At 45.5% G+C, this 26,413-nt stretch overlaps 1 protein-coding gene across 1 annotated transcript in view; it reads right to left on the bottom strand.

Annotated features, from left to right (window-relative positions):
* The window catches only part of ALPK1 (alpha kinase 1), a 134,519-nt gene that overhangs the window by 33,675 nt on the left and 74,431 nt on the right, over nt 1–26,413 (bottom strand). The window contains exons 4-8 of the mRNA XM_030190852.1: nt 19,855–20,053; nt 18,723–18,782; nt 15,879–15,965; nt 14,206–14,282; nt 813–908 (exon numbers count right to left, since the gene is read on the bottom strand). Of these exons, the coding sequence (XP_030046712.1) occupies nt 813–908; nt 14,206–14,282; nt 15,879–15,965; nt 18,723–18,782; nt 19,855–20,053 (519 nt within the window). The remainder of the gene's footprint in view (nt 1–812; nt 909–14,205; nt 14,283–15,878; nt 15,966–18,722; nt 18,783–19,854; nt 20,054–26,413) is intronic.

A 26,413-nucleotide genomic window follows, 5' to 3' on the forward strand; every position in this document is an offset into this window, starting at 1 on the left:
GTTCCGAGGACAGGGTTGAGAACCCCTGGTCTAAACTAAACAGCACAGTGAGTGTGCTGTTACCAATATGGATAGCAGTGCTGAATGTAAGTATTAATTTAAGCATGGCACTGATGCTAAAATGAATACAGTCACTGTACTACTACTACTACTATTTAGCATTTCTATAGCGCTACAAGGCGTACGCAGCGCTGCACAAACATAGAAGAAAGACAGTCCCTGCTCAAAGAGCTTACAATCTAATAGACAAAAATAAAGTAAGCAAATCAAATCAATTAATGTGTACAGGAAGGAGGAGAAGAGGGTAGGTGGAGGCGAGTGGTTACGAGTCAAAAGCAATGTTAAAGAGGTGGCCTTTCAGTCTAGATTTAAAGGTGGCCAAGGATGGGGCAAGATGTAGGGGCTCAGGAAGTTTTTTCCAGGCGTAGGGTGCAGCGAGACAGAAGGCGCGAAGTCTGGAGTTGGCAGTAGTGGAGAAGGGAACAGATAAGAAGGATTTATCCATGTACCAGGTGAAAATCTGGCCCATTATTGTTCCAGGTACCACAAAGAGTTCCGCAATATAGGCAAAGCCATCTAAACCTCGGCCTTCCTTAGAGTTTCTTTTCCTGCCTATTCTGTGCATGCCCACTGACCTGCAAAACATTTTGGGATTCTCTGTACTTTATATAGGAGCTGCAGTGAAAATCAGAGGCATTTATGCGAATGAACTGCACCAGCATGAACCGAGGTTAGCAGGAGGAAATCCTCATGTAACTCTAGAACATCAACTGCAGCTACAGAACGGGGCAGTAGCTGCAGTGCATATTTACCAAGTTAATCTGAGGATTGTTTTTAAACTTCTGGTAGTCTTCTTCACTCATCGAAATAAATATGTCTGCCAGAATTCCCAGGGAACTTGCAATGCCCTGTGAAAGCAAACAAACAAACCATCAAACCATACGCATACTAACAGTGCATTAAATAACAAGACAACTGCAATCAAATATCAGAAATGAAACTGAGCAAGTGCGGCCCAAGCTTCTGGGGCTAAAACGGGATATACTGTTGTTACAGCTGTAACAGTATCCCAGTAACAGGTTAAACTGGAGGAAACAGCAAAGCCAAAAGATATCCCACCTTAAAAATACAGTGCACTTCGCTTAAGTGCAAGGGCTCTGGACCAAAATTCCACTTGTACTTATCCGGAGCGTATAACAGTGCACATAACCGAAGTTACCATATTCAAACCATTATTTAAGTAATCACACAGTATAACTTATCTATTACTGCTATTGGACAGTAAACAATTATCAATCACTGTAAAATGTTGTAAGGCATAGACAATTTTCAAAAAAAAAAAAAAAAGATCAATAAAGCACAAATAAAATTTTTGTTACACAAAACTAGTGTCTGTTAAATGGAATAAAATGTACGATATTATGAAGATGGAAAATATTTCATGCGCTCTTCATACATGTTACTTTACTAAATGTATACACAGACACAAAAGAGAGGGTAAAGCAGCATACAAAATAATACAGAAGCAAAAAAGCAACACTGGGCCTTCAGGATTGAGATGATAAAAGTTTCTTGTTTATTAATTGACGGATAGACCCGACACGGGCCGTGTTTTGGCGCACTGGCACCTGCCTCAGGGGTCAGCTAATCCTGATCAAAAAATTGTAGGTGGTACTGTCACAGTGTAGCACCTTTGATGTGGAATGGAGTCTCAATTGCTCCGAGAGCCTAATCAGCATGGACAATGCTGTCAGTCTAAAAAAAAACGCCAAATCACCTACAATTGTTTGATCAGGATTAGTTGACCCCTGAGACAGGCGCCAGTGCACCGAAACATGGCTCGTGTCGGGTCTATCCGTCAATTAATAAACAAGAAACTTTGATCATCTCAACCCTGAAGGCCCGGTGTTGCCTTTTTGTTTCTACTTTACTAAATGTAAACATCACGCTAACACTCTTGTTTACTAAAATAGTGGCCATTGTAAAAGTACACTCCATAAGATGGTATGTACAGGGGCGGGTTTGGGCAGAACATGGATGGAGTTCGCAAACTATATGTGTAAATTATACAATACGCTAATCTACATGAGTACTTGCATAATCTAGGTGCAGCCATTTACACTTGTTCCAGGCCAAGTGTAAGGAGTGGAGGAGTGGCCTAGTGGTTAGGGTGGTGGACTTTGGTCCTGGGGAACTGAGGAACTGAGTTTGATTCTCACTTCAGGCACAGGCAGCTCCTTGTGACTCTGGGCAAGTCACGTATTGTAAGCAGGTGGGGGGAAGAGGGGTTGGTGGTTGGGAGGCGAGGATAGTGGAGGGCAGACTTATACGGTCTGTGCCAGAGCTGGTGATGGGAGGCGAGACTGGTGGTTGGGAGGCGGGGAATCCTGCTGGGCAGACTTATACGGTCTGTGCCCTGAAAAAGAAAGGTACAAATCAAGGTAAGGTATACACATATGCATTTATCTTGCTGGGCAGACTGGATGGACCATGCAGGTCTTTTTCTGCCGTCATCTACTATGTTACTATGTTACTTAACCCTCCATTGCTCCATGGAAGCTGCATTGAGCCTGCCATGAGTGAGAAAGCGCGGGGTACAAATGTAACAAAAAAAAATCACTGCTCCCTCTAAGCTAAGCAGGGGTCCTCCAGCTACAGTCCTGCCAGTGGGGGGGGGGGGGGGGGGGGGGGGGGTGCTGTTTCACTACCACATTTCCAGTAAGGAAGCTGCCTGTTCCTAGTGCTTGAAAACACAATATTGAAGCACCACCCCCTACTGGCAGCGGTGCAGTTGGAGGACTCCTGCTCAGCTTAGAGAGAACAGTGGTTCACACCTGCAAGATAGACGCCACTTATGTTAGTATTTTATAAATATAAGTAGGCAGTTACTTGTCTTGATAAAATAGTACCTTAGTAGGCTCCCTGTAATAAAATTACCCTCTAAAGCAGGGCTCAACAAAGTTTCTTAGGATCTAGGAGCCAACCCAAAAGTCTAGGGCCAGACTTGTAACGGCTAGAATTTTTATTCATTTATGCACGTTTATAAGTTGCAGATTCACAATGTGGTAAAGATGATGCACAGCAAGTTGTTTAATACAGTAGCAAGGAAGGAGCAGACAGGAGGCAACTGCTCTCCCCTTCACCCATCCTCCTTCAGCCTCCATCTGGAAATACAGAAAGAGGCTTTAGGCTGTGGTTGATGGGGCAATAGCAGAAAAGTCAAAATTGCAGCAACTAAGGGTGGATGGGACGGTGCACCCACCCACCTACCCCCAAAAGCTGCAGCCTTAGCCTCTCTCCATTGCCCACCTGCCCCCAGCAGCTTCAGTTTTAACCCTTCCCCACTGCTTGTCCCATCCTCTCCCAGCAAACATAGCCAATCTTCATCACCTACCCAGCCACTCCAGCAGCAGCCTTGGCTCACATCCCTGTCCACAGCAGTAGCCTCTGAATCTCTCCTCTACCCCCAAAATAGTAGCTTCTCTCAATCCTCACTCTCCCCTCCAAACAAACCCAGATTCTTAAAAAAATTAAATTTATCCTACTAACAGGGATGATGGAGAATTGCCTTCTCAGCATTGATGCTCCTTAAGGGATACTTCTGTGGTTGCTAGCACTCCAAGTCTCCTCCTAATCAAGGTAGCTCCATCCAGGGTAGATACCCCAAAATTTCTCTCTTTCTGCCTCCCACAGTGTGCAAACACACAGTCATAGGTTTCTCTTTGCTTCTTCCCAGTACACACACACAGACACAAACACTCACACCCACACCCACCTGTATAGCTCTCTCTCTCTGTGCCTCATTCCAGTGCATGCACGCACATACACACCCATAGCTCTTTCTGCCTCCCCCAGCATGCACAACCCCCCCCCCCCCCCCCACCATAGCTCTCTCTCTCTCTCTCTCTCTGCCTGCCCCCAGCACACATACACCCACACCCATACTACTACTACTACTACTACTTAACACTTCTAGAGCGCTACTAGGGTTACGAAGCGCTGTACAAATTAACAATTAAGGACGGTCCCTGCTCGGAAGAGCTTACAATCTAAAGGACGAAATGTCAAGTTGGGGTAGATAAGTTTTCCTGAGAAGAGGTGTAGTGATTAGGTGCCGAAGGCGACATTGAAGAGGAGGGCTTTGAGCATTGATTTGAAGATGGGTAGGGAGGGGGCACGGCGTATGGGCTCAGGGAGTATGTTCCAGGCATGGGGTGAGGCGAGGCAGAAGGGGTGGAGCCTGGAGTTGGAGGTGATGGAGAAGGGTACTGAAAGGAGGGATTTGTCTTGAGAGCGGAGGTTACGGGTAGGGACGTAAGGGGAGATGAGGGTAGAGAGGTACGGAGGGGCCGCAGATCGAGTGCATTTGTAGGTGAGTAAGAGAAGCTTGAACTGTATGCGGTATCTGATTGGGAGCCAGTGAAGTGACTTGAGGAGAGGGGTGATATGAGTATATCTGTTAAGGCGGAAGATAAGACGTGCGGCAGAGTTCTGGATGGACTGAAGGGGGGATAGATGGCTACGTGGGAGGCCGGTCAGGAGTAGGTTGCAGTAGTCAAGGCGAGAGGTAATGAGAGAGTGGATGAGAGTTCGGGTGGTGTGTTCGGAGAGGAAGGGGCGAATTTTGCTAATGTTATAGAGGAAGAAGCGACAGGTCTTGGCTATCTGCTGGATGTGCGCAGAAAAGGAGAGGGAGGAGTCAAAGATGACACCGAGGTTGCGGGCAGATGAGACGGGGACGATGAGGGTGTTATCAACTGAGATAGAGAGTGAAGGGAGAGGGGAAGTGGGTTTGGGTGGTAAAACAATAAGTTCAGTCTTAGACATATTCAGTTTCAGGTGGCGGTTGGACATCCAGGCAGCAATGTCGGATAAGCAGGCCGAGACTTTGGCCTGGGTATCCGCAGTGATTTCTGGTGTGGAAAGATAAAGCTGGGTGTCGTCGGCATAAAGATGATAGTGGAAACCATGAGAAGAGATCAGGGAGCCTAAGGAAGAGGTGTAGATTGAAAAAAGAAGGGGCCCAAGGACAGATCCCTGAGGAACTCCAACAGAGAGCGGAATAGGGGAGGAGGACGAACCATGAGAGTGTACTCTGAAGGTACGATGGGAGAGATAAGAGGAGAACCAGGAGAGGACAGAGCCCTGGAACCCAAGGGAGGACAGTGTGTCAAGAAGTAGGTTGTGATTGACAGTGTCAAAAGCGGCGGAGAGGTCGAGGAGGATGAGGATGGAGTAGTGACCTTTGGATTTGGCGAGGAATAGGTCATTGCAGACTTTAGATAGTGCCGTTTCTGTTGAGTGTAGGGGGCGAAAGCCGGATTGAAGCGGATCAAGGATGGCATGAGAAGAGAGAAAATCAATACAGCGGCTGTGAACGGTTCAAGTATCTTGTAGAGGAAGGGTAGGAGGGAAATGGGGCGGTAGTTGGAGGGACAGGTAGGGTCAAGTGATGGTTTTTTGAGGAGTGGAGTGACCACAGCATGCTTGAAGGTGTCCGGGACAGATGCAGTGGAGAGAGAGAGGTTAAGGATATGACAGATGGTGGGGGTGATGGTAGGAGTGATGGGGTTGAGTAGGTTAGTGGGGATGGGGTCAGAGGAACAAGTGGTGGCTTTCGAGGAGGAGAGGAGATGGGCGATTTCCTCTTCGGTGATAGCAGGAAAGGAGGAGAAGGAGGCCTGGGTAGGTTGGATGAGAGAGTGAGATATAGGCTGAAGAGGAGGAGAGGGAGTAGTGGTGAATTCGAGGTTGATCTTCTGGACCTTGTCACGGAAGTAGTGGGCCAGAGATTGAGGAGAGAGTGAAGGGGGGGTGGGAGCAGAGGGCACTTTGAAGAGGGAGTTGAGGGTGGCGAATAGACGACGAGGGTTAGAGCTGAGGGAATTGGTCAATTGGATATAATAGTCCTGCTTAGCGAGGAATAGGGAGGATTGGAAGGAGGATAGCATGAATTTGAAGTGAATGAAGTCAGTCAGGGTGCGAGATTTCCTCCAGAGGCGTTCAGCCGAACGGGCGCAGGAGCGAAGGTATCGGGTGCAAGGGGTCAGCCAGGGCTGGGGATTGGTACGTCTTGTGGGCCGGGAGGTGGACGGTGCAAGGGCGTCTAGAGCAGAGGAAAGAGTGGCATTGTAAGTGGAGACAGCTTTGTCAACAGATGTGCAGGACAAGATGGAAGGGAGGAGAACAGAGATAGTAGAGGATAAGGTGGAGGGGTCAACAGCCTGGAGATTTCTGGACGTAGTAGTTAGTGTTGGGCGAGATTGAGGGTGAGGGTGCTGAAGTGTGAATGTGATAAGGTGGTGGTCGGAGAGAGGAAGAGGTGAAACGCAGAAAGTGGAGGGTGAGCAAGTAGAAGAGAGGACGAGATCAAGACAGTGGCCAGATTTGTGAGTAGGGGTGGTGGGGCTCAGTTGGAGGTTGAAGGAGGAGGTAAGAGTGAGGAACTGAGAGACATATGAATCGGAAGGGTTATCAGTGTGGATGTTGAAGTCACCGAGAATGAGGGATGGGGATGAGGGCTCAAGAAAGACGGAGAGCCAGGCATCGAAGTCGGTAAGGAAGGATGGGAGGGATTTATCAGGGGGCGGTAAATGACTGCAACTCTGAGTGGCAGTGGGTGGAATAGACGGATGGAGTGAACTTCAAAGGATGAGAAGCTGTGAGACTGAGGTAGGTGGAGAGGTTGGAAGCTGCAGGCGGGCGAAAGTAGTAGTCCGACGCCGCCACCGCGGCCGACTGGGCGGGGCGAATGGGAGAAAAGATAACCTCCGTGGCATAGGGCTGCGATTGAGGCAGAGTTGTCCGGGGTGAGCCAGGTTTCAGTTAGGGCGAGCAGTTGAAGGGAATGGGAGATGAAGAGATCGTGGGTGAAGCGAAGTTTGTTGCAGATTGAGTGGGCGTTCCACAGGGCACACGAGAAGGGGAGGGAGGAGGGGAATAGGGATGAGATTGGAGATATCGCGGGATCGTTTGCATAGATGAGATGAGGACGAGGACAGGTGTGGGGGACCTGGGTTGGGATTGATGTCACCCGCGGATAGCAGGAGAAGGAGCAAGAGAGTGCAGAGAAGGGTGGGTGAGGAAGGGCGACGAAGGCGACGAAGATGGGATGCGCTTAGGAGGAAAGGGGAAGGGTTCATGGCAGGAAGGAGGTGTTGAAGGTTGAGAGCTAGGAAGGAGGAGGAAGACAGTAGGGATGGTGAGGTGGTGGGGAACAGGGGTAGGTAGGGGAGGGCGGAAGAGGACAGGGATGGGTAGTGAGATCGTGTGGAAGACAGCGGTGAGAGGGGGAAAAGATTAGGGAGGGACAGGGCAAGGAATAGGATGTGAATGGGGGCCATGGGTATTGACTGGGGTGTTCAAAGGGAAGGTAGGTGGGCTGGGAGACAGGCAGGTGAGGGTAAGCAGTCGGGCAGGAGAGTGATGAGCTGGTAGGAAGATGGGCTGGGAGGCAGGCAGGTTTCAGGGTGGGTGGTAGACAGTCAGGTGATTGGTGGTAAGTCAATGATTGGCTAGTAGTCAAGTTGAGTGGCAGGCTGGAGTGGTTTGAAGCAGGAGCTGGTGGATTAGGACAAGCTGATGCAGACAGACTGGAACAGGCTGGGACAAGCTGAAGCAGACGGACTGGAACAGGTTGTATCAGGCAGACTGGAGTAAGCTGGCTGGAGCAGAGGGCCTGGAGTAAGGGAGTAGCTGGAGCAGGCAGGCTGTAACACGCTGGATCAAGTAGACTGGAACAGGTTGAGGCAGATGGACTGGAGCAAGCAGGGAGAGCAGGATCGGGCGGACTGGAACAGCTGGATCAGGTGAACTGGAACGAGCATGCAGGAAGCTGGATCAGGCGGACTGGAGCAGACAGGAAGAAGCTGGATCAGGCGAACTGGAGTAAGCAGGGAGATGCTGGAGCAGGCGGACTGGAGCAGTCAGGAAGAAGCTGGATCAGGCGGACTGGAGCAGGCAGGAAGAAGCTGTACCAGGCGGACTGGAGCGGGCAGGAAGAAGCTGGATCAGGCGGACTGGAGCAGGCAGGAAGAAGCTGTACCAGGTGGACTGGAGCGGGCAGGAAGAAGCTGTACCAGGCGGACTGGAGCAAGCAGGAAGAAGCTGGATCAGGCGGACTGGAGCAGGCAGGAAGAAGCTGAACCTGGCGGACTGGAGCAGGCAGGAGGAAGCTGCATCAGGCGGACTGGAGCAGGCAGGAAGAAGCTGGATCAGGCGGACTGGAGCAGGCAGGAATAAGCTGCATCAGGCGGACTGGAGCAAGCAGGAAGAAGCTGGATCAAGCAGACTGGAGCAGGCAGGAAGAAGCTGGTTCAGGCGGACTGGAGCAGGCAGGAAGAAGCTGGATCAGGCGGACTGGAGCATGCAGGAAGAAGCTGCGTCAGGCGGAATGGAGCAAGCAGGAAGAAGTTGGATCAGGCAGACTGGAGCAGGCAGGAAGAAGCCGGGTCAGGCGGACTGGAGCATGCAGGAGGAAGCCGGATCAGGCGGACTGGAGCAGGCAGGGAGAAGCCGGATCAGGCGGACTGGAACACGCAGGGAGAAGCCGGATCAGGGGGACTGGAACACGCAGGGAGAAGCCGGATCAGGCGGACTGGAAGACGCAGGGTGAAGCCGGATCAGGTGGAGGCAAGTTGCAGAAATTGGCTGGGCTCGAGCATCCCGATGGCTGAGCAGCAGCAGCTCTGGGGGAATCAGCCTCCCAGACAGATGCCGCCCTGTGGTTCCTGACCTCTGTGCACTGGCCCTGCTGAAACACGGGGATTGCCCGCAGTGTAGGGCCGCTGGGTACAGCAGTGGTCACCGATGGACGCTCCTCCGCTGTCCACACAAGGGCCGCAGAACTCGGCCGCCGTCCCCCGCGCCCTGGTCGGCCATAGCTTGCTCTCTCTGTGCCTCCTTGTATCACACACACATAGAAGCTTACTTTTCAGAATAATTGGCAGGCAGGGCCAGTCTTAGAGCGAGGCGACCGAGGTGACCGCATAGAGCCTCGCGCTCAAGGGGGCCCTGCCCCATCCGCCCAAGCTCCAGTCCCCCCCCCCTGTCCTCTGAATGTTAAAAGTTACCTCGTCATCGACGTCGGGTTACAGGCAGTGGCCGGCAGGTAGCAGCAGCAGTGAAAAGCGTGCGAGATGCTGGGCGGTGCTTCGGGAGACTTTCTTTCCCTCGCTCAGCTCTGGTCCCGCCCTGAGCGAGGGAAAGGAAGTCTCCCAAAGCGCCGCCCAGCAGCTCGCACGCTTTTCACTGCTGCTGCTACCTGCCGGCCGGTGCCTGTCACCCGACGTTGACGACGAGGTAACTTTTAACATTCAGAGGGAGGGGGGCCTTGGAGCTGGGTGAGAGTGGGGCCTTGGAGCTGGGTGGGGGGCCTTGGAGCTGGTGGGTGGGAGGGAGGGCGGGAGAGAGAGAGAGACCAGCCTGTCAAACAGGGGCTAGATGTCCATGGACCTCCAAACCCCCTTCCAAAAAAGTGAGGCCCTGGCGGCCTAGTGCTCTTCCCAAACCCCTACAACTTCTGCCCTCTCTGGTGGCTCAAGTGGGCTCCCACGTTTACACCCTACCCACCCTGGTGGTGTAACGGACCCCTCCCCCTCCTCGTTGGAGGAGGGAGTATCACATTTCCTCCTCTTCACCGCGCATCCCAGGTTGTGGGTGTTTGGGGGGGGCACTAGCCACCAGGGCCTCACTTTTTTTGTAGGATCTGCGGTTCCAATGGACCCCCAGGATACGGTTGCAGCCCAGGCTGTCTGACTCTGATGGGGGTGGGAACAGAGCCTAAACCCTAACGCCAACTCTGAGTTGGCGTAGGGTTAAGGCGCTATTCTGCTCCCATGATCAGAGTGCTGTTCTCTGATTATAGGAGCAGAATACAAGCAGAGCTCATTTAAATCTAATTTAAATGAGCTCTGTGTTATTGATTCGCTCGGGTGCTGTTAGCCTGCTGGTCATGGGGGGAGGGAAGGTAAATGCGGTAGTAGTCTCTATCGCCCACATTTACCTTTGATCATCAGGCCATGAGGTTGTTAAGCCCATCACAAATTATCCCTCCTTTGACAAAATGAAGACGTTTGCTCAATATTGGGGGTGCTCAGACATCCACAGAGCTAGAGTTTGTGCACATGCACAAACACCCATTGCTCTCTCTCTCTCTGCCTCCCCTCAGCACACCTCCCAATAGATCTGTCAATCAACACACCATATGCCTGTGGGACATACACTCCCCTTCCCAATAGCTGTCTCCTAATCATGATCACCCCCCCCCCCCCCCCCCCAACTGAATTCTCAACACTGCTCTCCAGCTTTTTATCTTCTTCACCTGCATATACTTCCCTAGCACACTTACACCATTTAATGCTCCCCCTCACCCACCCCTCCCTCTAGCAGCACAGACACCTGGTTCACGCTCTCCCCCCCCCCCCCCCACACCCCCAGCAATACTAGAGAACAGAAATGCAAGATAATGCACGTTTCCCAAAGTTGACATGGTTCAATTGATAAATAAAAGTAAATTATTTTTCTACCTTGTAGTCAGAGCATTTTATTTTTCCAATTTGGTCTGCTTTTCTATGTTTTCCCTGCATTTCCAGTATCTCCTGTCTGTTTGACATTTCTTCTCTCTCGATGTCTGCCATCCATCCTCTCTCTGTGTCCTTATCTGTCCTCTCCAGCACCTCTCCTGTTTGTCCCTGTTTCCCTCCCCCCCACCCATGTTCAGCATCTGCCCTCTTTAGTGTCCTTATCCTTTCCTTATATTCAGTATTGCTCCTTACATAAGTACATAAGTAATGCCATACTGGGAAAAGACCAAGGGTCCATCGAGCCCAGCATCTTGTCCACGACAGCGGCCAATCTAGGCCAAGGGCACCTGGCAAGCTTCCCAAATGTACAAACATTCTATACATGTTATTCCTGGGATTTTGGATTTTTCCAAGTCCGTTTAGTAGCGGTTTATGGACTTGTCCTTTAGGAAACCGTCCAACCCCTTTTTAAACTCTGCTAAGTTAACCGACTTCACCACATTTTCCGGCAACGAATTCCAGAGTTTAATTACACGTTGGGTGAAGAAAAATTTTCTACGATTTGTTTTAAATTTACTACACTGTAGTTTAATCGCATGCCCCCTAGTCCTAGTATTTTTGGAAAGCGTGAACAGACGCTTCACATCCACCTGTTCCACTCCACTCATTATTTTGTATACCTCTATCATGTCTCCCCTCAGCCGTCTCTTCTCCAAGCTGAATAGCCCTAGCCTCCTTAGTCTTTCTTCATAGGGAAGTCGTCCCATCCCCGCTATCATTTTAGTCGCCCTTCGCTGCACCTTTTCCAATTCTACTATATCTTTCTTGAGATGCGGCGACCAGAATTGAACACAATACTCAAGGTGCGGTCGCACCATGGAGCAATACAATGGCATTAAAACATCCTCACATCTGTTTTCCATACCTTTCCTAATAATACCCAACATTCTATTCGCTTTCCTAGTCGCAGCAGCACACTGAGCAGAAGGTTTCAGTGTGTTATCGACGACGACACCCAGATCCCTTTCTTGGTCCGTAACTCCTAACGTGGAACCTTGCATGACGTAGCTATAATTCGGGTTCTTTTTCCCACATGCATCACCTTGCACTTGCTCACATTAAACGTCATCTGCCATTTAGCCGCCCAGTCCCCTGTCTCGTAAGGTCCTCTTGTAATTTTTCACAAGCCTGTCGCGAGTTAATGACTTTGAATAACTTTGTGTCATCAGCAAATTTAATTACCTCGCTAGTTACTCCCATCTCTAATTCATTTATAAGTATATTAAAAAGCAGCGGTCCTAGCACAGACCCCTGAGGAACCCCACTAACTACCCTTCTCCATTGTGAATACTGCCCATTTAACCCCACTCTCTGTTTCCTATCCTTCAACCAGTTTTTAATCAACAATAGGACATTTCCTCCTATCCCATGACCCTCCAATTTCCTATATAGCCTTTCATGAGGTACCTTGTCAAACGTCTTTTAAAAATCCAGATACACAATATCAACCGGCTCCCCTTTGTCCACATGTTTGTTTACTCCTTCAAAGAATTGAAGTAAATTGGTCAGGCAAGATTTCCCCACACAAAAGCCGTGCTGACTCGGTCTCAGTAACCCATGTCCTCGGATGTGCTCTGTAATTTTGTTTTTAATAATAGCCTCTACCATTTTCCCCGGCACCGACGTCAGACTCACCGGTCTATAATTTCCCGGATCTCCCCTGGAGCCTTTTTTAAAAATGGGCGTTACATTGGCCACCCTCCAATCTTCCAGTACCACGCTCGATTTTAAGGATAAGTTGCATATCACTAGCAGTAGCTCCGCAAGCTCATTTTTCAGTTCTATCAGTACTCTAGGATGAATACCATCCGGTCCAGGAGATTTGCTACTCTTCAGTTTGCCGAACTGCCCCATTACGTCCTCCAGGTTTACCGTGAAGTCAGTAAGTTTCTTTAGTTGTATTTAAGGGCACCTGGTCTACCACGGTCTGTTGTGCAACCTCACTATCCAGAAACCCTATCTTCCCTGTTTGTGAGGTATCTTTGCAAGATACCTTTTCCCGAACCATGCGCTTTTCAGCGACTGTCGGCCTTCCCCCCATTTCTAGTTTAAAAGCTGCTCTATCTCCTTTTTAAATGCCGACGCCAGCAGCCTGGTCCCACCCTGGTTAAGGTGGAGCCCATCCTTTCGGAATAGGCTCCCCCTTCCCCAGAATGTTGCCCAGTTCCTAACAAATCTAAAACCCTTTGTGTCCCTATCATTATCCCTGTCATCAACAATGAGTCTCTGTGTTCCTATCCCACCCCTTTTCTACCACTGCCCTCATTTTTCACTTTGAGATATATTTATAACCTATTTCTTTAGTTTTTCAGAAAAAGAAGAGTTAAATCATGATGAGTAGAATGGCTAATTTCTTCATCAAAACTCTACTTCCTACTATGAACCCTACACAATAAAATAACAATCCAGTGAACTAGAAAGGCTCATGGGGGCATGGAGAGGCCTCCCAGTGGAAATGCTGGGGGCAGAAATGGTAACTGAGTTGAAGAAAGCATGGGAGAAGCACAGAGGATTATGTATCAAACACACAACCAAAGGGCACAACAAAATAATTACAGCACAGCCACTCTAAAATTTGTTGCCAAAGTTAGTCACAATGTGTCCTGCTCACCACTACCACTGCAATGACAAAAAAAGGGTTGGGGGGGGGGGGGGGGGGGGGAAACCGCCTCAGACTAAGTGACAGCAAATCAGAATAAAACTCTTAAAGCTGTCAGCACAATCATCTGCATAAAAAAACCCTCCAATCCCACGTCAAAACAGTGTACAGACAGTGTATTTTTCTGCTGTTCTATTGCTGTCACTTAAATCTGAGGCTTTTTTCGCCAACCTTTTTTTTTGTGTTTGCAGTGGTAGTGGTGAACAGGACAAATTGGGCCTGATATTCAGCCGGCGGTGGGCAGCGCTTCTGCTGTTCGCTTCCGGTATTAAACCTAGATATTCACTGCCAGGCAGTTTCTAGCAACCGGCATTGAATATCTGGGAGGTTTTAACCCTTAAAAAGTTAACTAGTTATGCCAATATTCAGAACTAGTTGGTTAATGTTTTAGCGGTCAAAGGTAGGCTGCATAAATAGAAGGCCTATTTAACAGCTAAACACAGCTGGTTTGGCACTGAATATCTGCGCCTACCAGCTACGCTGCGTGATATAGCCAGTTAGCGGCTAGCCACTAACCGCGGATATTCAACAGGAGATAATCGGTTATCTCCCACTGAATAGTGCCAGTTAGGTGCTAAAACGCTGCTGCTACTACTACTATTAATCATTTCTATAGCACTACTAGACTTACACAGCGTTGTACACATTATATGCAGGTATTTTCTCTGTCCGTAGAAGGCTCACAATCTAAGCTATTTAACTGGTCAGCAGCTGTTCCTGATTGGTTAAATAGTGCTGAATATCAAGGGGATTGTGACTAGCTTTGGCACCAAGTTTTAAAGTAGCAGCACAGAAGATCCCATAATAAAAAGAAGTGGAAAAAAAGATAAGACCAATTGAGGGCTATGGCTAGGCATCAGGAGCAAAACTGGGCATAGATGAGCCTTTCAGTCCCAATCTGCCATCATTTTCCGTGCTTCTATGTAACACTGTTTAATAAAAGAAACAAATAATCAAACCAACCTTTTTATCTGGGCTAGGAAGCTCAAAAAATCCAACAATTGATGCCCAAATCAACTCGGCTGCCTCATACCACATTCCTGAAAAAACAAGATAGAAAGAAGAAAATCTATCTGTAGAAGATGTTTTTTATAATTTTGGAGGCCGGCTCAGTTAGATTGCATTTAGGGAGTCATCCAGCAATTTCTTTCAAGTGTAGATTGTAGCTGTGACTACTGGTTACAGTACAAAGTTACTACTTGGTACAGCTCCTGGGAAGAAAGATGAAATCCCCTCTACCCCAATTCTGTGCAGGGATGGCGTTAAGGGGTGTAAAAAGGGCAACTGTCCTGGACCCTCATGCTGTTGGGGCCTGCAAGTCTGCCCCAAGATGACAAAGGCACAGACTGTTTGCAGGCTTTGGGGACCACTTCCAAATTCCTGCCCTGGCCACAGCATGCCTAACACTAGGCCTGACTCTTTGCTGGACCTACATTATGACAGTTTTATCTGTAAGGCACTCAGTTTATCAAATTGTACTTGGTTAAATAGTAATAAACTGTTTCTTCCCCCACAATTTTTGCATTCTAACACAATTCTGACATCATAAACAGCTGCCTGTGTATTCCTCAGGTACTAAGCCATACAGCAAATTGGCTTCCTACTAATGGGAAGGCACAACACAAGTCCCTTAGTACAATGGGGATAAGCCAACCTAACAATCTCTATCCACTGCAGACACAAGAATGATCTGCCCAGCAACTGAAGAGCATTATTTTGAAATCTTATTTCTGGGCAAGCTACTCTTTGAAACTAGCATCCAGCAAGACACATACCCAACCAGCCTCATGCAGCATGGCCCTTTTCAGATGAGGAAAGGTCTTTTACAAAGTTGCAGTAGCGTTTTTAGCTCTCAGTAGAAATCATTATATTCCTATGGGTGTCTCAGCATTTACCGCCAGCTGATTTCTATTGCGAGCTAAAAACGCTACCGTGGCTTAGTAAAAGGACACCTGAGAGAACACCCTGGAAAAAAGAAAAGTCTTTAAGTTAGCCTTAAATGACATTCAGATCTGAGGGAAAGGGGAAGGTTATTCCGGAGGAAAGGAGCCATAAAGTAAAAAAAAATCCAACCAATTTTTGACAGGTTAGATCCCCTTCCCCATTGGTCCCTCCTCACAACCAAGCTGTGAGGTCTAAGTGGTTGTCTCCTGTTGTATCCCACTCTAGCCCTTTAGGATGAATGGGTGTGTGCAGTCTTATCAGCAGAAGTGGCTGAGTCACCTGACACATCAAGTTTTATATCTCCATCTGCCTGGATACTTCCTCCTTGAATTTGCCTCCCCTCTTAGCAATTCCAACGGGAATTTTTCATGCTCAAAGATGAGAGCAGTGGGAAAAGGAGATACAGGGGGAAGAAGAAAGTAGGCTGGGGATATGAGAATTGGGGTTATGTTAAAGGCCGATCACTCCACAGAGGAAAAATACTATATGGACCATGCATCATTTGGCACTCCAACCTTCCATAAAAGCTGGTAAAGGCTACACTAGTCATAGTGGGTTTGATGGTGTCGCTGGTCTGAACTTTACCCATTAGCTCTAATGTAAGAATTCACCGTAGCAAGGTGGATTTTTCAGCGCAGTGATTGGAAGAAGAGGTATAATACTGAAGTTGTTAATACACTCAATGCCCTTACCGAGCTTCTGCAGAATCTGTCCTCGGATCTGTATGCAGACAGACTGCACAAGGACCTTATCACTCTCATTTGAATATACCCATGAACCTGAAAAGAGTCACAACAGCAGGAATATGTAGAAGCAGAAAAATATTAAAGCCAGCTGTACAAATATTGGAAGTCTATTCTATAGAATACCAGTGGAGTTGAGTGTACAGGTGCATATGTGGTTTGGACATGAGCTTTATTTAAAAAAAAAAAAAAAGGTGGGGTCATGGATTTGATATACTGCCTTTCTGTGGTACAACCAGAACAGTTTAATATATTATATGCAGGTAGTTTCTCTGTCCCTAGTGGGCTCACAGCCTAGATTCGGGAGATATTCTATGTGTGTATGTGGGAACCCTACCTACAAAGTGCATGCTCTCGAATACCACCATTTATGTTCAACCTTGTTGCCAATGAAACTCCTTATAAAATTACCTCCACAGAAGGTAACTTATACTAAGGTGCCAAGGGTAGCTGCCTACAGAGGTGCCTAATTAGGCACTACTTTTTACAGAAATGTAGGCACCCATTTATCGTTAAAAAATATTGGTGCATCTGGAAGAGAACGTACTGTGTGTGTGTGTGGATTTCGGTATTTTATAATCTATCTCCTGGATTCTATAACAGTTGCCCAAATTTGTAAATTAAAATTTGGGCATGATCCTGAGATGTATGTGCATACAACTTTAATTGGTTAATCAGCCAATTAACTGCAATAATCGGGCGCTAACAATCAATTATTGACATTACTTGACCAATTTGGATTTACTGACACACATCTGGCTGCACACTATTCTATAAAGCATGGCGGCTAGATCCCATAGTGCGCAATTCAAAAAGGGGTGCAGCCATGAGTGCGGGCATGGGTGTGGCAGAAGCATTCCAAAAAGTTACATGTGCTGTTACAGAATACTGCCTCAGCATGCCTAAATTGGACGCCAGCATTTACAATAGATTTCAGCAGGTGTAAATCTGGCACCTAAAATTAGGCCGCTCTCAACACATATTTCCCATATAGTAATACTTCTCTTCAACACAACCTTCCCCAAATAATCCAAACACAACGATTAAATGCTTGGAGACATAGTTTAAGGCCAGTAGGTCTGTGATAGTCCATCTGAAATATATAAGCACATTTTCAAAACATTTTGTACAAAAAAGTGTTTGGATTATTTGGGGATGGTTTCATTTAAGAGAAATATTACTATATAGGAAATATGTTTTGTGAGTGACCTGTCACTCCCTTTGGTAAGACTTATTTACCTCTGATTATTTTGTTTTGGTTTTGCCTAAAATTAAGTGCCAGAAAAAAATCGTTGATAAGTGTGATTTTATAAAGGGTGTGCACACTTTATAGAATCATACTTAAGATCGATTTTTTTGGTGCCAAATTTTAAGCACCATTTATAGAATTTGCCTCTATCCCCCGGATTCTATATATGGTGCTTTGAGTTGCATTTGCAAATTTGGATGCCTGTATAATTTGTGGATGCAATGTAACTGAATAATGAGCCAAGCAGTGCTGATAACTAGCCAATGACAAGCAATTAAAGCTAACTGGCAATAATTAGAATTTACGCATGCATCTTTTTAGGCGTACTCTATAAACAGGTGTGCTAAATTCTAGTGCGTAGATCTGAAAAGGGGGCATGGCCATGGGAGAAGAATGGGAGGGTCGGGGTGTTCCTAACATTAATGCACTGCTATAGAATTAGGGGGATGCACACCTAATTTACATGTGGGGATTTATACCAGGTTTTCATTGGAATAAACGGTCATGCTTAAATGTAGTCGCAGTTCCCGATGCTAAGTGCTATTTTATAAACTGCACCTAGCTTTAAGCGTGGTTTTTAGAATAGTGGTACGTGCTATTTCTTTCGGCGTTGATTTTTTTAGGCACGATTTATAGAATCTAGTGCTATGTGTGTACTTGAGAACCACCTGCAATCTGCCCAAAATCCTCCCCTGTACACACCCACTGACAAAGTATCATGTCATGAGACATATTTGTAGATGTTACCTTTTAAGCAATTTCAACAATATACAAGAAAACTCTTGAATAGAAAAGTACAATATCTCATTAATAAGGAGTCCCATAATAAAAAAATTATAACTAATACAAACCCATCTAAAACCTCCTTATACAGATCAAAATAAGAGCTAAGGAAAATCAATAAAGAGAAAACTGAATCTAGTCCACAAGAAAGCAAGGAGGCAAGGCACAATTCAAGAAAAAGCAGAAAGCCAAAATCAAGCAAATGAGGCATACTTTTATGCCTGTTGCAATTTGATAATAGGAAATGACTTTATAAAATACCTCCATACTGGCCACATTCACTTCTGTGGCCAGTTCTAAAGTCACCAGTCTTACTCTCACAATTAATCATCAATGTATAGCCACATTTGTTTATGGTTTTAACCCATATTGTAACTATGCCATACTTTGTATTGCTATTTGAATATTTTTTACTGCTGTAATTGCCTATTGTTCATGTTTGATTTATTCTTCCTATACACTACCTTGAGTAAATTCCTTCCAAAAAGGTGGTAAATAAATCCTAATCAATCAATCAATAAATACATATGATCCTTTTGGCTTGTAGCTAGGGGTATGTAAGCAGAAAATCTGTTTTTTTTCTTTATTGCTTTTGTTTTGCTATGTTTCTCTGTTTTTTTTTCAATGTCATTTTGTAACGGTGTGTGTTATTTAGCATGCATTAAAACAGTGTACATTATTATGAAATGAAACAATGCACATTTCTAATTTGTTTAATTACAAAGGTAACAGATATGGCTGCAAGGTATCCACTTACTTACCAGTTGCACCACTGCTGTTTATAAGACTACTAAGGATGTACTCAGCTTTCAAAAGTTTACCTAAAAAAAAAAAGAAGATATTAAATAACGGCTATGAATAGGAAATAATAGGAAAATAATGGCTTTCTACGGAATGCTGTGTGTGTCTGCATTTCTTTAAGAAGTTTCTTTTAGGACATATTTACATATACATTTTTCACCTGTAGTGCCCACAGGTAAAATCACAATCTAGATATGTTTTTGAGCCATATTATTTTTAAAAAATTTCTAGCGTCCATCTCATGCAAAACCGGCCAGATTTCAATTGCAACTACCTAGATTCCCTCCTCCCCACCAACACACAACTTGTATTCCTTTAACCCACACAATTACAATAATTGCACTTAGCCCTAGTCCATGAACACTGGTACCTTCAGGAGCTGCATAATGACAAACTCCCACCACAGCACAGGGCTGAATGAAGGCACATGACTGGGGTCCAAAAGTTTTCCTGGCATTCTTATCAGTGAATTCTACAGCACACCACTTTCTCTTTTCATACGGAAGCAATTTAAAATAAAACTCTTTGATAACTGAGCAACTCACTGCTTCATAGTTTGGCCAGCTTTGCTGTGGAGTGTCTGAAAGGTGTAACAAACTAAAGGTACTCTGAATCTATTCAGGTGGGATCCAAGTGAGATGAACACAAAAAAAATCACGTCAACTTCAGCGGTTCATTGGCTGCACTGTTTATACAGTGAAGTGGCCCTACTGAAAAAGAGATGGGAATGAGCCATAGAAAATGTCAGATTCTAATCTGCTTTTTAGAGGCTCTTGATCAGAAGTATAGCAATTCAGATACCCCTGTTTGAAACCAGCAGGGTATATTTGTTAGGGAATAAAAGCTCCAATTAGTGTTTTCCACACCCTTTCACAATTTTCCCTACCTCCTTTGGCTCAGAAACCCTTTATCCAAGGCTCTTTGTGCTGTGCTGGTAAAGAGGAGGCTGGCTGTAGGTTTGAAAAGATGGTACTGGGCTCATAGGAATGTCATCCCTATAATAGCACGAAGTGTCCTCTTCAAAGTCAAGTAGTTCCTAATTGGAACTGAGCTGAAGAAACAGAGAAAGATCAACAAGAGGGGTTACGTCACCTGAATTTACCGAGATGCGAGCTTGGCGAATAACCACCTGTGGCGCTATTGGCGTTGTGGGCCACAGCTTATGCAGGCCCTTGGCAACCTGTAAGAGTTTGCTGGAAGCATCCACCCAGTAAAGAAATCGGTCAATGAGGAATATAATGGCAGCTGCTGTGGAAGAGTCTGTGACTGCGATGGAGGTCTTCAAATAAACCTGAAAATAATAGGGGGGGAAAAAACCTAAACATCAAGAAATGCAAAAGACACATGACAAGAAAAAAAAGACCATACTTTAAAATGCACCATTACTGTGAGCAACACAAAGAATAAAAGCTATAGGTACAAATACAGATTACATTTTAATTAGTGTTTTCAATATTGCCTGTGCAGAATAACCACCACTGGATAAATGTTCACCATGAGAAGTTCAGTAAAGCAATGCTTAATTACCATACATGGCTTGGATTTCCAAGTAATTTTTCACACTTTGTGTAAGGAAGACAAGATTAACTCCCTTCATTACCTCCAAAATGTTTTTTTTTCTGAAGGCATTTACTATAATGATGATATATTTTCATTTAAAACAGGATTTCCTATTTCATTTCCTTTAGTTTGGTAAATAAAGCAAAAAAAAAAAGAAAAGAAAGAAAAAGAAAATCTGAGAACAATTTTGTTTGTTCTTTTTCATTCCCAAAAGCCTCATTGACTGAATGTGCCAAATTTGAAAACAATCCTCACTAGATTCAGAGAAACATTCTCCCACCCCCTCCCCCTAGATTCCTTTCCTCCCATTCCCCCGAAACTCCTTTAGCACTTAGACTAACGCCTCCTAGGTCCATTTGAAAACCTCCATGATGAAGAGGTTGCAGCTGGAGGGTTTGGATAGTATCAGCATGCTTCTTTATGAGGTCAGCAACCTTTTCCATCTTATCCCCAAAATGAGTGTTTATTTGGCAAGGAACGTCTGCCAACCTCTTCTGAACTGTTGGTTCTAGGTCAGAGACATGCAGCCATGAGAGTCTAAACTTCCCCACACCCATGGTGGAGAGTCTGAACACAATGTCAAAAGAATCGTATGTGCCCCTGGCCAAATATTTCCTACATGTCATTTGCATACTGGCCAACTGGCGAAGTTTTGCGTCGCGCTCCTGTGGGAGAGAATCCACATGAGATAGTACCTGGTTCACCGGAGGGGGGGGGGGGGAAGATTCCCAGGCTCGGCTTTCTGGGAGGGCCCAGCACCGGCCATAAAAATGCCGCTTTTTTCCAGTGATGCTGCAGCCAGCCTGACAGCCTCGCTCAGTCAGATCCAGCATCTTTCCCTCCTTTCCAACCTTCCCCCCAACCCAGTCCTCTATTTGCCTTTGAGTCATAGACTGGCAGCTAGCAGCGATCGAGAGCAACTGCTCTGCCGGCCATGGGTCCTTCTTCCTACCACGTCCTGCCTTTGCAAAAACAGGAAGTTATTTCACAGGAGGCAGGACACAGCAGGAAGAAGGACCTGTGGCTAGCAGAGCAGTCTCTCAATTGCTGCTGCCTGCCAGCCAATGACTTTACTTTTAACTGATGGTGCAGCTGGGGTAGGGGTAGGGGGCTGCGGCAATGGTGGGGCCCTTAAGATTATTGCTCTGGGCCTGGCTTTGTCTCTCAGTGGCCCTGGAGGGGGAGGGATATGTGTGCTCACAGTTTTTATATGCCCAGTTTCTCACATGAATTTTGCCCCTTGAGGAGGACCTTTTATCAAGCTGCGCTAGCGGCTGCCTCACAGCAATGCCGTTGGAGCCCATTCAGAATGATTGAGCTTTGTCAGCATTACCGCACTATCAGTCATTAGTGCAGCTTGATAAAAGGGGGCCTTAGTCTGCCTAATGATTGAGCCGACCCTGATTATGTTTATTCTGTTATGATATTTCTTGTTGACTGCTGTGTGTAGTTTGGTTTGAGTCTACGGTACAGGTAATCAGTGAAATGTGAATACTATGAAGATTGGTCTGAGTCTATCAGTGAATCTTTAGAACACAAGAACACTTTTTCAGGCAGATATTCAAAGCAAATTATGTGCTTATCGACTGCTGATGAATACACAATTTGCTTATTTGTACAGATAGTATTTGGCCATTTATATTGCTAAAGGGCCTGATACTATCCTTATAAATGTGGCCAGATTAGGAGCAGTACTAAAAGTTATCCATTTAACGCTGATAATCAGTCATTAGCTGGATAAGTTATCCATTTAGTTTTTGTCCTGCTGAATAGTAGGCCTCATCTAAGCAGATAATCCTAGCAAGGTTACCGGTCCGTTTGTATATTCAGCAGCACTACCTATACACTGGGATTTCTGTCGGGTAGCCAGCCTCTGACCAACTCAATCATCCACCCACTTCTAGTTGGTAAAATGAATAACTGGCCTTAGCCAGGGGAGTAAAGATGACTGGGGAAGGCAATGGCAAACCATTCTAACAGTCTGCCTAGAAACCATCACCCAAGTGGCAGCATCCATAAATCATTTGTGACTTGCATACAGGAGACTATCTTTACCTTACTTTATGGACAGCAGCGCCAAGTGCCAGCACTTAAGATGGTGATTGTGCCACCTGAAATTGGACCTATTATTTTTTTCAGCCTGCCTTTGCTGGTCAGCCGCCTCCTGCTCCAAAACACAATGCTTTCAAAGCAACACATTTAATTATTAGTCTCTGATCTAATGTATTCAGCTAAAATGTGTGCCAAAAGTTAGGCACCAAGCTATAATAGCAGTTAGGTGGCAAAATGTGAAATGGCGGGTACGTGTGTAACTGCACTTAAGCACTGTTCTATAACTTGGTTCTCTAGAGTGTAACCGCAAGGAGGACGTTCATATGGGAGGGGCATGGGCATTCCGATCACTCCAGCAGGCATTTTATAGACTGCTGTCAGTTGCATGCATATGGTGCCACATTTTGTCGCAAACATGTACGCCTGTCATACAGCCGGCATATGAGTTCACGCACAAATTTAGGCGCGTCATTATCAACTTAGGCTACAATTCTGTAACAGGTTTGGCATGCACATTTGCAATTACAGAATACTAGCATTAAAAAGAGTAAGGTTCAAGAAAGCTGTGTTTCTATGAAAAAGACAATGCAAGCGTACTGAAATCTGTTTGAAATACGCATTTCATTTTGAAAGCAGACACTCATTGTTCCCATTGAAGGATGGCACTTGAAAGAGATTTTCTCTCTTCCCTCTTTTTCCCATCCAACACACACATGGCCTTTGCTACCTACAATGGAGCAATGCCACCACAAGCACCTGTAACGTGCCCTGCAAAACCTCCTTTTGGTAATTCACCAGACCATGTTACACAGTGAAGCACAGAACATCGCCTAATCTATTTTTCTTCCCCTCTTCTACCCGTAGTAGATTAGAGCACAAAAGCCTGAGAGAGGACGACCTGCCGAACAAAAGGGCCTTTGAGTTCCTCCGAAAAGTAGACTTGGAATAGCATGGAAGGAATCCAAGTGACCCTATTATTTGCACTTGCACTAATTAGACATTTTTCTGTCAGCTATTGAGCACAGCTGAGAGGCCAAACTCACTGAATTCATTTCTAAAGTGTTTACAGAAGTTTGCATCTGTTTGTGTCTCTTGAGGAGGAAAATAAGCACTTCAGTAGCATTGTGAGAAGTCTAAATGAGACATCCTACTCTGGAGGGCCTGCAGCCTTGCAGCTGCATAATTTCACACTGCTCACCACCCACCGGACTCCTCCCATCTCTTTCCAAAACGGAATGGAGACAAAATAGAGCACAGACCCCTAGGAGAAGAGATGTAGGATTTTGCTGCTGTTGTGGGAAAACATGGCTAAAGTAACCAGAAACAGCCTCTCCAAAAGTACTTAAATAAAAACACAGTGTTCATTTTTATTAAACAAGAGGTTAGAAAATCATACATTAGATAATTAAGTGTGGAACTCTAACTCAATTTTTTTATTTGGATGCATGGCGTGAAAATTGGCCACTCTCAACATTTGGATCCACAACTTTAATCATGTTTTCCTAGAAATGGTCAAAAATAGGTTTTGATGTGGGGGTGGGGGGAGGAAGAAAGTATCTTTCATTATCGCTGGTTTACTGATAATTGTAGAACCTGTCATGTGACAAAGAATTCCTGAATGCAGATGAAATGCATTTTATAAACATGCAATTTTATACAGAGTCTAACAGGATATCCTACAAGGGAAATAAGGTGACAGGACATCTGATTCTATTAAGTAAGATTCAACCTTCTAGGATAATGATGACTATTCAAGTTCCCAAATATCTAAAGCTAAAATTGCTACAGAGAGTAGCTGCAAACCCAGAACTAACTAACATTACTGCCAATCTTTTTTCTCGATGTCTTTGCATCTAATTTTTATGATGTGAGGTGCCTGAATGCCATTGATTCTACAGGCCAAGAGGGGAATGACATGTCTGGAAAGCCGTGCCAGGTGGTAAAGGAATTAAGCCACACAGCATTATTCATCCACCCCTTGGGCCAAATTTCTGCATATTGCATGAGTGTGAAAAATGCGGCTTCTCTTTAAAGGTTTCACACAACAGCTGAGAACGGCATGCTGTATACAGCGAATGGGAAGTGTACATGTGTGTTTCCATTCTATAGCTTTACTGCCCCTGTTCTCTCTTCTCTCCCTGTCACAACACTCTGGCTAATAGCATCAGGGTGGTGACATCTCCTGAAAACTTCTGGGAGAAAGCCCTACTCAGGCCATCTGGTAGTAGGAGAGAAAAAAAAAATTACAAATCCAACACTTCATTGAACTGTGCAGCCAATATATTGGCATTGTAATACTAGGCTGGTGATAAATGAGTTACATAGTAGATTGACAAGTGGTCAGTGCATTGACAGGTATTTTATATAAAAGAAATAATGCATATGGTGTTATTCATTTACAGAGACCAATCCTTTAGGGGTCCTTTCACTAAGCTGCGTAGGCACCTATGCACGCCCAACATGCGTCAATTTGGAGTTACTGCCCGGCTACCACATGGCCCAGTCAGTAATGTTTTTTTACACGCATCCACTATGTGAAACGGAAATAATTGTTATTTTCTGGCGCGCGGCAGAAATCGGGCGCTAATAGTCATTCTACACGCATAGACCATTACTGCCCGGTTAACACGTGAGACCTTACCGCTAAGTCAAGAGGTGGTGGTAAGGTCTCAGATCCTAAAATGGACACGCGCCAATTTTGATTTTGTTGTACGTCCATTTTCAGCAAAAACTTCAAAAGGTCTTTTTTTATAGGCGCGCTGAAAAATGGATCTGCGCTCGCCCAAAACACAAGCCTACACTAGCGCAGCCCATTTTCAGTGCACCTTAGTAAAAGGACCCCTTAGTCAGGGACCACAGACTGCAGTTCTCTATTGAGACCTGCATGAACCCTGAATCTGGCCTCTAGGTGTCACTGTTCTGTAATGGCTGAGCCTTCCTCACTGGGGCTGTGAATGCTGCATCCAGAGCAACCCTGTCCCTGGCCAGTCTGAGGAGCAAACGTCCGCCTTGGGATTCAAAATCAGATTTCCTTCATTGCAATGTGCAGCTCTGCTATTTGAATTACTGGGCTGGCCCTAAAGAAGTTTTATTTCTGTAAATGAAAATGTGTGATTTTGATCTGTTGTCATTCTTTTTTCTTTGCATTAATTATTATGTAGTGCTTTATTATGTAGTGGAGGAGTAGCCTAGTGGTTAGTGCAGTGGACTTTGATCCTGGGGAACTGAGTTCAATTCCCACTGCAGCTCCTTGTGACTCTGGGCAAGTCACTTAACCCTCCATTGCCCCTGGTACAAAATAAGTACCTGAATATATGTAAGCCACTTTGAATGTAGTTGCAAAAAAAACTCAGAAAGGCAGTATATCAAGTCCCATTTCCCTTTAACATTTTCTACCTCGACAGACTGACTTGGGTACAATTCCCTTGGGACATGGTTTAACATTTACCCGGTTTGGTGGAGAGGTTAGAGTGCATCTGCTCTTGGTGCTTGAGATGTTGGTTTTTGGGATTAGCCAGCTTTTGGCAGAGGCTGACACCCGAAGGTGTTCCTTCCTGTAAGTGAATTATAAGTCTGGACTCTTCAAGACAACTTTTTTGATGAAACATGGACCCATGTAGAGTTGGACTCATAGGAATGAAGGTTGGGCCAGCACAGCTTTACTTTGCTGATGTCCTGACAGCGTGGAATTAAAATTGCTGTTACAAGTGCAGATGTTTTGTGATCTTGAATCGATGGAAGAAATCTTTGGAAACAGTAAATGCTGAGGATGGTGCTTTGGAGTTACCAAAAGATTTGAACTTGGTGTGCTTGATAACGTCACACGCTAAGTATAGTGAAACTGAAGGATTGCTATAGGACAGTCAGAAGTGTGGAGTCAAGTGCCAAGAGAGACAATCGTGTATATTGGGTTTGCACTGAAGATATGTACAATTTTGATATTTTTGCAAAGTTGGTCTACAGCATGTAGAACTGTGACTGACAATAGATTTGTTTTAAAACAACTTGTTTAACAATTATAAAAAAAATAACAGTGTTT

Source organism: Microcaecilia unicolor, chromosome 2, assembly GCF_901765095.1.
Source record: "Microcaecilia unicolor chromosome 2, aMicUni1.1, whole genome shotgun sequence".
NCBI classification, from domain to species: Eukaryota; Metazoa; Chordata; class Amphibia; order Gymnophiona; family Siphonopidae; genus Microcaecilia; species Microcaecilia unicolor.